Raw genomic sequence first — 12,643 nt, 5'->3', positions numbered from 1 at the left:
CCAGAAGGGAAAAAGATGTCATGATTCGAACTACTTATCATAAATGCAAGAATTAAATGTTGGTTTTGAAAGCCAACCAACCAACTTTTGTGCTCACATTTAATCCTCCCACCACCCTACTCCCATAATAAATACACACAACTCTTTCATCTCCATAACCATCCAACCACACCATTTTATTACAATCCCAAAATCCTATTAATCCAACCCCCCCCCCAAAAAAAAAAAAAATACTACAAAGCCAAAAAAAAAAAAAAAAATTCCTAATTGATCGATCGATATGGCTCGAGAGCACGACATGCTATCAACGGAGATAGTGAACCGAGGCATCGAGCCAACGGGGCCGGATGCCGGGTCGATGACGTTCTCGGTGAGGGTGAGGCGGAGGCTGCCGGAGTTTGTGAATTCGGTCAACCTCAAATACGTGAGGTTGGGTTACCACTACTTGATGAATCACGGGGTGTATTTGGCGACGGTGCCGGTGCTGCTGCTGGTGTTCGGGGCGGAGGTCGGGAGCCTGAGGAGGGAGGAGGTGTGGCGGAGGATATGGGACAGCACCGCGGGCTACGACCTCGCCACCGTCGTCGCGTTCGTGGCTCTCTTTGTGTTCACGCTCTCGGTTTACTTCCTCTCGCGGCCGCGTTCCATTTATCTTGTTGATTTTGCTTGCTACAAACCTAGCCACGATTATAAGGTACCATCACTTTTTTTTATAATCCGATTTGTATGAATTGTGTTGTTTTAGGATTAGATTGTGTTAATTTATGCCAATTCTATTTTATTTTATGTTTGCGAAGCATTTTGGATTCCAAATTGGCTTGGTCGACATAATGGAATTAGAAGAATTTTGTCACTTTATGTTTAGACCGAAAATGAAGTGCTACGTATATACTACTACAGGAATAGTCTCTTTTATTTAGGAAGAACAGATTAGTCTTCATAAATCAGAAATTGTTAATTTGTAGATTTTTATTTAGCAGAGAATTTTTATAAAAATATGGGCAAATTATCAAATAGATCTCGACAAATGCTAAACTTTTGGTCTCTTTTACTAAGGAAGAGATTGAAAAGGCTTGATAACTTAGAAATGGACTATTAGTTCATTTTTTTATTTTTTTAAATTTTAATTTGTAGATTTTTACTTTGGAAGAAATTTATTACAATCCATAGGCAAATTATCATATAAATCACAAAATATTGCCAAATTTTAGTATGCCCGATAATTTTCAAATCTTGAGATTTTAGCAATTATCTCATCCTCCATCCTTCCCTTTTTCCGTTAATTGTACACTGATGTGGCAGTCGATTTAAAACACGTGAACAAAATTACATTTTGAACTTAATTAGACGTGTTGTCTAACACCGTTTTTTTATCCACATGTTTTAAACCGGCTGCCACATCAGAGCATAACTCACCGAAAAGATAAGGATAGATAATTGCGAAAATCTCAAAATTCATGAGTTACATTTTTAGAATTCAAAAAGTGTGTAAAAGACAAAATTTCATTGTTTTTCTTGATTTATTTGGCTTATGGTTCAATAAACACATAGCAAACTCATTTGATGAACAAACAATGCCTACTAATGCAGGTAACAAAAGATGAATTCATCTCACTCGCTCGAAAATCCGGCAAATTCGACGAGGCCAGTCTCGAATTCCAGAAGCGGATCCTCGACTCCTCCGGCCTCGGCGACGAGACATACGTCCCGAAATCCATCGGGTCGGGGGAGAACACGGCCACGATGAAGGAGGGGCGCACGGAGGCCTCGGCCGTGATCTTCGGCGCCCTGGACGAGCTCTTCGAGAAGACGCGCCTACGCCCCAAGGACGTGGGCGTGCTCGTGCTCAACTGCAGCCTCTTCAACCCGACCCCGTCCCTCTCGGCCATGATCATCAACCACTACAAGATGCGGGGCAACATCCTCAGCTTCAACCTCGGCGGCATGGGCTGCAGCGCCGGCCTCATCGCCCTCGACCTCGCCCGCGACATGCTCCAGGCCAACCCCAACAACTACGCCGTCGTCGTCAGCACCGAGATGGTCGGGTTTAACTGGTACCCCGGGAAGGACCGCTCCATGCTCATCCCCAACTGCTACTTCCGTATGGGCTGCTCCGCTGTCCTCCTCTCCAACCGCCGCCGCGATGGCCGCAGGGCCAAGTACAGCCTAGAGCACATCGTCCGCACCCACAAGGGTGCAGACGACCGCAGCTTCAGGTACTGTCACTATAAAAAAAACTTATCTTTTAAGGACACAAAAATAGAGGGTGAAACAATTAATTTGCGTTGAAATTTAATTGGTACCCTGGGAAGGACATGATCAATTTCTTAAATTTTGTGCGCAAAATGAGCGCCTCAATTATGGTGGGACGAAGGGAGTACAATTTAGGATGAAAAAAAAAGTGTCACTAGATTATGGACAAATTATGTTAATATTTTATTTTATAGGCCACTTCTATTTGCATCCCTAATTTTAGTTTGGACATCAAGATGTTTTTCGTAAGCGATTGTATATATAAAAACAAAGATTAGCGTTCTTAATTGCATTAAAAAATAGGTCTTTTAAGGAGGTGAGTGGTTCATTTCTAACAATATTGTATGAAAACAGGAGCGTGCACCAAGAAGAGGACAGCGAGAAGCACAAGGGGCTTAAAATCAGCAAAGACCTAGTGGAGGTCGGAGGCGACGCGATCAAGACGAACATCACGACGCTGGGGCCTTTAGTCCTCCCGTTCTCCGAGCAGCTCCTCTTCCTCTCGACGCTTGTCTGGAAGACGGTCATGGGCGGCCCGCAGCCGCCCAAGCCTTACATCCCCGACTACAAGCTTGCGTTCGAGCACTTCTGCATGCACGCGGCCAGCAAGACCGTGCTGGACGAGCTGCAGAGGAACCTCAAGCTCAGCGACGAGAATCTCGAGGCATCCCGCGCCACTCTGCACAGGTTCGGCAACACCTCCAGCAGCTCCATTTGGTACGAGCTGGCCTACCTCGAGGCCAAGGAGCGGGTCAAGAGAGGGGATCGTGTCTGGCAGCTGTCGTTTGGCTCGGGTTTCAAGTGCAACAGCATCGTCTGGAAGTCGCTGAGGAGGAGCCGGAGGCCCGAGACTGGCCCCTGGGTCGACTGCATCCACAGGTATCCTGTGCAGGGGAATGGGGTTTTTTAGATGATTTGTTTTCATTACACTATTCCAATACTTTGCAAAGACATTGTGTACGTTCCATTCTTTTTTTTTTAGTTTTGGTTTTTACTTTGGAAGGAAAAGGAGTCGTTATAGACATGAGTGGATGACAAGAAAAGAAATTGTGTACGTATTTTACCTGGTTGGATAATGCCTAATGGACTTGAAACTGTGTTTGAATAGATGAAGAAGTAAGAAAACAATATTTCAAAACAAATCATCTTTATGCATCTTCATTACATTCATAGCCTCTTTATCAGAAAGATAGAAACACAGGGATGAAAGGAGAGAATATGTGACACGCAGAGTTTCATCAGATTTTCCTTGTATTATATTAAGCTTGAAAATGGGATTTTTGCAATTACAAACTACTAAGAAATGGAGTACTATGTTACAACTTCAATCAACAAAAAATTGGATTGCCTGATTTGGTTACACAGGCAGACAAGTCTTATTCGAAATATTTGGAAAAATATAAGTATTTTATAAGCTCCAGGTGCCCAAGCGGTGGGCAGGAGGAGGACGGGAAGGCTACCGGCGATTTGATTATTATGCGAAAAAAGGAACAATCAATCTTTCTCAGGCTAACCAGTCACCATCCATCCCTTCGATTTCTCCGATATCCATGCTGCAAAATTTGAAAAACAGAGAGAAAAAAAAAGACAACAAATCATTTTCACATTCAAGGAAAAGAGTCATGCGAGATATAAAAAGACTGAAATTATAAGATAATAAGTCAAAATTTGTAAGAATGCAGACACAAACTAGTTCTTACCACGGCAAAGCAGGATCTTCAAAGTAATTATCAGAGTTCACATCCTGCAAGCAGCCGTCGTTCGCATTGAGCCAGGCTGGGAACTCCATGACTTCATCAAATGGGAAATCCTGAACACTCTGATTCTCAGGTGTGATTTCCATTGCCTTCAAGAATTTGAGCCACCAAGCCGAATTCACCAAGTTCAAAGTATCATCCCACTCCATCTGGTATTGGTCTCCAATTGACTTGATCTCAGCAATCTCCTTATCATCCATCACAGCATGCAAACCGGAATCTCCAAACTCAGCCACCGAAGCTGGTGGTCCCATGCATGGAATTTCCTCGGTGGTGGCTGAAAGAGGGGAGGAAGAGGTTGATGGGGATGAGGATGAGTAAATTGATGAATGATTTGTACTACTGAGGAAAGTGGAATCCAAGTTGTTAAAATCTTGAAGATTTAGATTGAGGCCAAGTGTTTGGCTAGGCAGTGTGAAGTTGAAATTTTCTTGGACAGGTGGTAGTGGTGGTGGTGCAATCGGAGAAATGGACCAAGAATACGGAGATGAAAATCCCGGTGATTGGGAGAAATTATCAGGATAACTTCTTGGGAATTTATCAGGAATTGAGGAATTTGAAGCATAAAATCTTGGATTTCTCCTGAATTTCAATTTGTCTTCTTGTTCTAAAGAAAAATGATGAGATGAAGGCTCAAACACCTGAGTTTGGGAGGTTATCTCCATTTGCTGCTGCTGCTGTCTTTCAGTGGCTTTTTTCATAGCTGCTCTATGATACTTAAGGGCAGTGACGATTTCTCGCCGCGCTTCAGCCATATTCAGCAGCCTCTCTTGGTAGGGTCTGCTGGTATGCAGCCGTCTCCTTACTTGCTTTTTGTGTGGTTGAGGCGGCGGAGGGGATTTTTCTTTTTTCTGATCAGAAAATCCATCACAGCTACTTCCAAACAAGCTTTCATTGCTCGAATTCCCATCTCCCTCTAAGCTGGAACTGGATGAATCTTTGGTTTTTGAAGAGGAAGAGGATAACTGTTTAACAAGGCTTCGAATGTAAGCACCCGACAAATGAGGCTCATTCTCGGTTTCAACTCCACCATTTTTAGACTTTGACAAAGAAGACTTACCCCTCATATTTCTCTAACTAACAAGATTTTTTTCAAGTTTGGAAATTAAAAGAGAAGATTGGAAGGATGAAGAGAAGGTAAGGTGGGTCTAGAAAATCAAGCTTTAGCTTTTCTGAGGGCTGAAGCATAGAATGCAGATAACAGGTAGGATGAAGAGGTGCTCGTGGGTGTTATAAATAGCTGGCAACACAGTTTAGGCTTTTAAATTCTCTTGGAATTTTCCCTATTTTGGCAAACAACTAGGTTTCTAATTTTCTTTTTATCTGTGGGGAAGACACTATTCAGTAGGTAGTTAGAGGAAGTTTCACATTTGATTTTGCCCTGTTGCTGCAGAAAGTCATCTTCAATTGCTTTTTACCAGATTCCTGACTACCAACGAATTTCACAGTCCTATTTTTATTTAATCCTCGAGAAATGCTTCTAAGGACCAACTTTTCTTTTATTAACTAACAATTCATGCTTTTGAAGGCAAGCACATCCTATCAAAATAACCATTCAAATTTAATTTTGTTTGACTCTTGGCTTAAGTAGTAGAATGAATTTGGGGCATCAACATTGACGGCATAGTATTTTACACATGAATCAAGTTCACATTCAAACAAAGAGAAATGTTACCATGCCATAATAAGACAGTTATAGATTTCGAGTAGTTTCCATATGCAATAAGACCAGCTCTGGGAAGATCAGAATGAAGGCAACAGAAACAGACAGGACGGCGAAAATAATGTATTTTTGAACATGTAACAATATGAAATGTTGTTCTTCAACTTTCAATATTTTGAATATTTTTAATTGCTCAACATGATTAAGTCAGTTGATGAAACGAACTTGGACCATTTATAAAGTCATAAAAACAGACTGAATAGGACAGAAAAGGTCCATACCTTCATCCCCTCATTGTTTCAGTTGTCATTTGCTTTCATGCTCCTTTCCCCCTAAACAGCTTTTTGGCTTATTGGTTTATGAGTGTTTTACAATGGCTCCGCGGCAGCACCTGTTGCAAAAACAATTATAGTATGTTACTATTTCGAATACATTTCTGAATCTAAAAGAAATACTATAAGTTATTTACACACTGTAATAACCCTCAACAGCATCATATTAATTGCTATTTCTTGAAGAAACATTTTTTCTCAATTGCTTCTGGTCTAATGCTAATTTACACAATATCCAGACTTTATCAATCAAAATAGCAAACCAACTTGAGTTTGAACTCGTGTGATACAAACAGAGCAGATAATGTTTCAGTAATTCTGTTGAGCCAAGTTATGTGATCCATTCTTTGGTACATAAAAAAGAAATGCTACTAATTTTCTGCTAAATACAAAATTCAATCAACTGCATTTTTGCAGCATCCAGAAGCAACCAATGAGTTATCAGTTATCCAAATTAACCACCAATCTTTGCAAGTCCTTCCATTTTCCAATTGAATGATTAATTACTACATTAATAAAATTTAACTCTATCTCCATTTTCCTCCTTGGTACCTGTTTTTAGAAATTTCTAGTGGTATTTTCTACAGATTTATAGTATGAGATTTTCATATAATTTTTGGAACAATTCATGTTTTCACTTTAAATTCTTCTCAGGAATGCAACAGTAAATATAAGAAATCTTAACCTCATACCGAAAATATTAATAATCTCCCAAAATTTTCCAATTCAAAGACGAAAATATATGGATTGACATAAGACATCAAATAAAATAATGAAGCAGTAAAAGAAAAGGTGCGGCGCCACTGGATAATATCCAAAAAAAATGATCCCAATTATTTTTACAAAAAAAAAAAGAAGGAAAAATAAAAAAACCTGCTGCAGCTTCGACCAATCCGGTTCCGCCGCAGACGCCTGTGGTGGTTTGGACGAATGGAATGGTTCCACAACATTTTCCGCCATAACTGTATAATAAATATTCATTCATACGCGTATGATTCCTTTCACACCGCCGCTGCCGAAAATGTCTGTATTCAATTATTATATTGTTTTGTGATGGTGATGATGAGAGAAACTTGATGTGAATCAAGTTGCCAAGATGTGGGGAGATACCGATCAAATTTTGTGATTTGCTCTTTTCTAAGATATGGAGTTTGTGGTTTAGCTGGAGCCTGGAGGAGAGTAGAGTAAGGGTATCTGTAAGCCCCAAATTAATAACAAGATGAAAACTTTACTTATTAGGAAAAAATAAAAACTTGTTTCAATATTTATATATTGTTTAATTTGTTACTTACTTTCATTTTGATCTATTGATTATCATTAATTAGATAAATACATAAACAATAAGGGGTTAGACGATGAGTCAAATAGAGGAGGCAATATTATCAAAGTCGACAAATTTAGAGAGTCATCGTGTAATCGTCATGTCGTCGTTATTGAAATTAATATAGTAGGCAATAAATTACAACAATATGCAAATTAATTGATTTAGATCACTTACAATTCCTCCGTCCACAAAAAATTTCTAAAATTGATAAAACAAGAGAGAATGAGAAAAAATAGATAAAGTTAAAGAAAGAGGAGAAAAAATGGGTAAAGTGTAAAAGAAGAGAGAGAAAATAGATAAAGTAGAAGACACAAACTTTCCATTTTTAAAAATTAAATTAATTTTTGTGGACATTCTAAAATGGCAAAATTGGACTATTTTTCATGGATGGAGGAAGTATTTGAAAGGCGATTCCATTGTCCCGGGATTTCACACCCCGACACGATAGAAACGTAAATAAAAAATACAGTTAAAAGTAATATGATTAAATGAAAATATAGTTTATTTTAGTAATAAGATGTACTTGTAGTAATATGGATTACTACACTTTTCTAATGCTACGTTGTTGTAAACATGAATTTTCATTTTTCATTACGTACGTGAATTAAGGTTTGCATGTCATTAAACAATAAATGAAGTACTTGTCTAGTAGTAATTCTGCATAGACCATGCCACTTCTTCCCTAATCACTCCTTTTAATTCCCATACATTTTGTGTATAACACATATTTTTTTTAATTATTATTATTATTATTATTATTATAGGATACATAATTTATTAGTTGGTTGGTACGTTTAATAAAACATGGGAAGAGGGGGACCAGCCTCGCAAGACGAGACCCGTAAAAGTTTTTTTTTTTAATCTCTGAACTAATCTTGTAATGTCGGGCTTGCAGAATAGGACAGAAGGTCTTCCAGTTGGTTTTTTGACCACAGGTGTTCCGAATTGATCTTGTTCGGCCGGCTTTGCAGTTTAAGGCCGGAAGTCTCCCAGTGGGTGGCGGGTTTGAACTCGTGACCTAAAGGCAACTATAGCTCCGCGCTGCGAACTGTGCTAAAACCCGTTGGTCTGTAAAATCTAACTTGACGTAAAACTAACGTAAAATCTGAATTGACCGTCAGTATATCTTCATGCTCTCAAATTTCAACTAATGAATAATATGCATGTACTATTCATTTATTAAATGTAATTAAGTGAAAAGGTGGTCCCTTAACGTTGTGAAATCAGTTGGCTGTTACGTAAATAAATATGGATTTAGACAAAAGGAAAAATTGTGGTCCAGAATTCAGATCTTGTTTACATTTTTACAGTGGGATTCTTGTTTTACTTATATGCTTCAGTGTATAATAGGACCTAGAGCTGTCAAAATGCTGCAAATGTCAACTCTACTTTGCATGAACTCCAACTTCGACGTTAATGTTGTGGAATAAATCTCAATAACATCAGTGAGTATATGTAACATCAATTTACTTAATTAAGCAATACATCATAAGTGATTGTTAAGAAATGGTATTTCCCTAAAGCAATTGCGTCATAAATAGCGATGCAGATTCAACTTGAAATTTAAGAGTTAAACCTGAAAAAATAATACTTCCCTCTGTCTCCAAAGAATATACACTACTTTGGGTTCAACACAGGTTATAATAAAAAATTAGTAAAGTATGGGAGAGGTATAGACAAAAAGTAATAAAAGGATTGTTAGTGGAGAATGAGTCTCATCTCATTAGAGAGAAAAGAGTTTTCAAATTTAGAAAGTGCATATTCTTATGGGATGGACTAAATTGGAAAGAGTGCATATTCTTGTGGGACGGAGAGAGTAGGAAAAATAAAAGGTTAGGGTCAACTTTTCATAACTCGGAAATCATATCTAGGTTCTTCGACCAAATTGCGAAATGGTCGGCGTGTTATATGGGCTGATCCAGGAGGTTGTCCCAATGTCCCTTCGGGAGCATTTGATAAAATTAGAAAGATACAAAGAAGATTAGTGTGACCTCTATGCAAGGAAGGATGATACCAATAGATTGAGAAATAGCTTATCCGGGTAGATTGATGGTCAGCCTGAAGGACTAGCGGAGCATTATATATATATATATATGACATGAATAAAAATTTAAATCATATTTGTTTGAGTTTTGAAATTTCTATTATTAAATTATATGACAAATTAAGAAGTCAGCATATTTATTAAAAATATTATAAATATAGATTCGATTTTTACATATAATGGATTCTAATAAATTATATATATTTTTTTAAATACACTAATGCTTGTACGTAAATACGTAATGCTTGTATGTATCTATCTAGTTTAGCAAATGAGAGCGCGGCCAAGTTAGTTATAAGAATTAGAAGAAGCTTCAAATTTTAATAAATTAAAAGAAGAGTAGTTATATGTTAAATATATATGTAGGGATATGTTAAAATGAAATATATATCAAGGAAATATAGTACTCCAGATTTTGTAACAAATGTATATTCCAAATTTTTATTTCAATTGCATGCTAAAATATGTAATGAATATAAGCAAACTAAAACATTATTCTCCGTAAATGAAGATCTAACAAACAGAAGATCTAAATTAATTTAAGCTGAACCTTGAGAAAATTGAGAAATTGAAGACATTATGAATGGGCATTGAATGAGGTAGTCACTTTCAAATGACAAACTGTAAGGTCACTTTCCGGTATAAGTGGGGGTGTGACATTATAATTTAAGGGGACCATATAATAATAAATTACTATCATCTATATATTTGAGTTTTCCCCACTTACGAATTATACAACCATGCACCGCCCTTGCCCTCCTTTCCTATTCACCTGTCTATTTAACCAACCAAAAACGACCTTCTAGGTTAATAATAAAACTAAACTCTATTTATATTTTTCAAATTATCCAATTTATACGAAGGTGGTATTCAGTTCGTTAGATAAAATAATACTTCCTATACTTTTTTTTAGTTTGTCCCTGAAAAATATGAACATTCTGATTTTGAAAATTCAATTACATTTACAGTAATATAGACCTCATTTTCCACTAATACTATTTCCACTATCCTCTCTCTTTTTATCTTTCACTTCATCATTTGCGCATTAAAATTGTATTTAATACGCGAAGTTATAATAGAAATTGTCGAGGATTAAATTAGGCACAGGGTTGAAAGTAAAATGATTTGTTATGAAATACAATCTAATTATGAAGATTATAAAGGAAGATTAAGATAGATTGTCGTAATTGAACTTTTGACCAATATTTACATTAAAGTCATGCAGTCCACTACAAATATATTGGTAGTAGACGAAGATACTTGTATTATAACAGGAAAGTGCTTTAATGCACAATTTAATCTTTCATCAATCGAAACACGATACGGCTGGAAATTGGAATGGTCACCCAAAGAAGGCCCAATTGTGTTAAGTGTTAATACATTATCTGGCCTAGTTAAATAACTTAAATTAAAATTGGTATTCATTTTACTATTTTTTATTTTTTTGTTGGTGTGTATCTAAGTTTGTATAAGCATTATATAACATTTGGACGAAATTTTTTTGTCCACTGGCTAAGTTGAAGCACCGAAAAGAAATTATATTGACGTTGAAAAAGAATTTGGGTTTTATAGTAGTATTGTTACGTTGTTTATTGGTTTACGTATTGATTATTAATTTGGTTATTAGAATTGAACATGATATGTAATTTATATAAATCTATTAATCTAAAAACGAAATTATTGTTGTATACTCCATATTTTTATTAATCTATATATATTTATGTTGTATTGAGACGACGTGGGGTTATATATTAGGTGATAGCAGTGTGCAGTATCAACTATGAATTGTTTTTATTTTTTTGTTATTAATATGATGGATAGCGTGGAGCATTAATTATGATGAATTAAGATGGTGATAATATATAGTGACATATCACAGTCGCTCAACAACTGAAATTTTATTACTCCGTATGTTTTTTAGTTTAGAGTGAATTAATTTGATGCACGCACGCATCGCAGTTCTGGAATCACTGCACAGGATGCAGAAAGAAAATGAACCATCACGTCTTACTACATTTAATTAATTAATGCTTCAATTTCATTTTATTGCACAATATTGAAGCTTCTAGTTCATTTGAAGAGTAGGAAAATTATTATCCATTTACTCACTTATTTACTGATTTGATACTGATCGACATGTAGCATATTTATCTGGGGCTAATAGGTTTTAAGATCACAATATCTTCTAAATACTACTCTCCCTTGTCTGACAATATACATCTATATTTTATTATTTAATTTGGTCTATTGGTCATTACATAATTTATTTACTATGATTTATTATGTTTGCTAAGTGAATATCACCTTCTATTAATAGTTAAGACTAAATTGATTAGAGATTGGCACAGATCACGCAACTAGTAACATTTTTTACATCTAATTTCTCTTTTTCACACTTGCAAAATTCATTAAAAAAAAACTACAAACTACAAAGTACTATAAAACAAACAAACCTATAAATACAATTGAAATACGAAATTACAAATGCATAATTGATGCTTAAAAAGGATGAAAATTACTCATCCAGTTTCAACTATTAAATTTTTTTCATATATGCTTAACCAAGTCATCCAAAGTTTTGTGAGTGTTTTTTATTCAAAAGTTAGAGCTTTATTTTTCATATAAGAAACTAGACTTGCAATTCTATATGTAGAGTATATAAATCATTATTTTCTTCTCTTTTTTTTTAAATCCAATTTAGTGATTATTCCGCTCTTCTTTGTTCACATAAATCCGGAACATTTCGTAGCTTGCAAATAGTTCGGTTGCTCCCGCCAATTGTATTCATACTAGTGAAATACTCATTAGTGCTATGTTTTCTTGCGCTCACTCCAACCATAGCTAGTGTTTGAAGAACTTAAAAGATGTTTTGAAATGAACTTTGATATTCGCCAACATTTGAAAAAAAATTATGAATCATAGGATGAATTGAAATTTTTTTAGTTAAAGAATAATTATTCTATCATCCATAATAAACAAAAAGAGATACAAAATAAATAAGAGAGTAAGAAAAGCTGAGATTTTATTTACAAAAGTAGAACATATGTTGTCTATCAATCCAACCTCATTTAACTTTCTAAAGTTTGGTAGGTTAATGAAATTATTCTAAGAAAAATGATCAACTATGTAAATTATCTTAATTGAATGTAATAAATATTCTATTAGAATGTTTAGTAGGTTCTAGAAAAACATCAGTTTTATTTTTACGATTATTTGATAGTATTTGTGTAAAAAATTGGTGCAGAAAAATAATCAGACCATGAAAATCAG

The 12,643-nt window shown here is 35.8% G+C and overlaps 2 protein-coding genes and 1 non-coding gene across 4 annotated transcripts; 2 read left to right on the top strand and 1 right to left on the bottom strand.

The window, feature by feature from the left end:
• The first annotated feature begins 209 nt into the window (after positions 1–209).
• Positions 210–3,360, top strand: LOC125212758 (3-ketoacyl-CoA synthase 10-like). The gene is made up of 3 exons (XM_048113005.1): positions 210–694; positions 1,591–2,216; positions 2,608–3,360. Exons 1-3 carry the CDS (start codon positions 281–283, stop codon positions 3,161–3,163), a joined length of 1,596 nt encoding a protein of 531 aa, XP_047968962.1. The 5' UTR covers positions 210–280; the 3' UTR covers positions 3,164–3,360.
• Positions 3,361–3,486: 126 nt separating this feature from the next.
• On the bottom strand, positions 3,487–7,196 carry LOC125212759. 2 transcript variants are annotated; one of them, XM_048113007.1, is made up of 4 exons: positions 6,879–7,196; positions 5,955–6,064; positions 3,954–4,975; positions 3,487–3,806 (listed from the first exon to the last, which is right to left on the bottom strand). In XM_048113007.1, the coding sequence occupies exons 2-4, from the start codon at positions 5,958–5,960 to the stop codon at positions 3,758–3,760; spliced, it is 1,077 nt and encodes a 358-aa protein (XP_047968964.1). In that variant the 5' UTR covers positions 5,961–6,064; positions 6,879–7,196; the 3' UTR covers positions 3,487–3,757. The 2 variants fall into 2 exon arrangements, with proteins under 2 accessions (XP_047968964.1, XP_047968963.1); XM_048113006.1 differs by lacking the exons at positions 5,955–6,064; positions 6,879–7,196 and having other exon boundaries at positions 3,954–5,941.
• Positions 7,197–9,265: 2,069 nt separating this feature from the next.
• On the top strand, positions 9,266–9,366 carry LOC125217314. The gene has a single exon (XR_007175726.1). It is a non-coding gene; the product is annotated as a U6 spliceosomal RNA (small nuclear RNA).
• The last annotated feature ends 3,277 nt before the right edge of the window (positions 9,367–12,643 follow it).

This window comes from Salvia hispanica, chromosome 3, assembly GCF_023119035.1.
Source record: "Salvia hispanica cultivar TCC Black 2014 chromosome 3, UniMelb_Shisp_WGS_1.0, whole genome shotgun sequence".
NCBI lineage: Eukaryota > Viridiplantae > Streptophyta > Magnoliopsida > Lamiales > Lamiaceae > Salvia > Salvia hispanica.
Note: the sequence above shows the minus strand (reverse complement) of the source record. Positions and strands in the feature narration are given on the sequence as shown.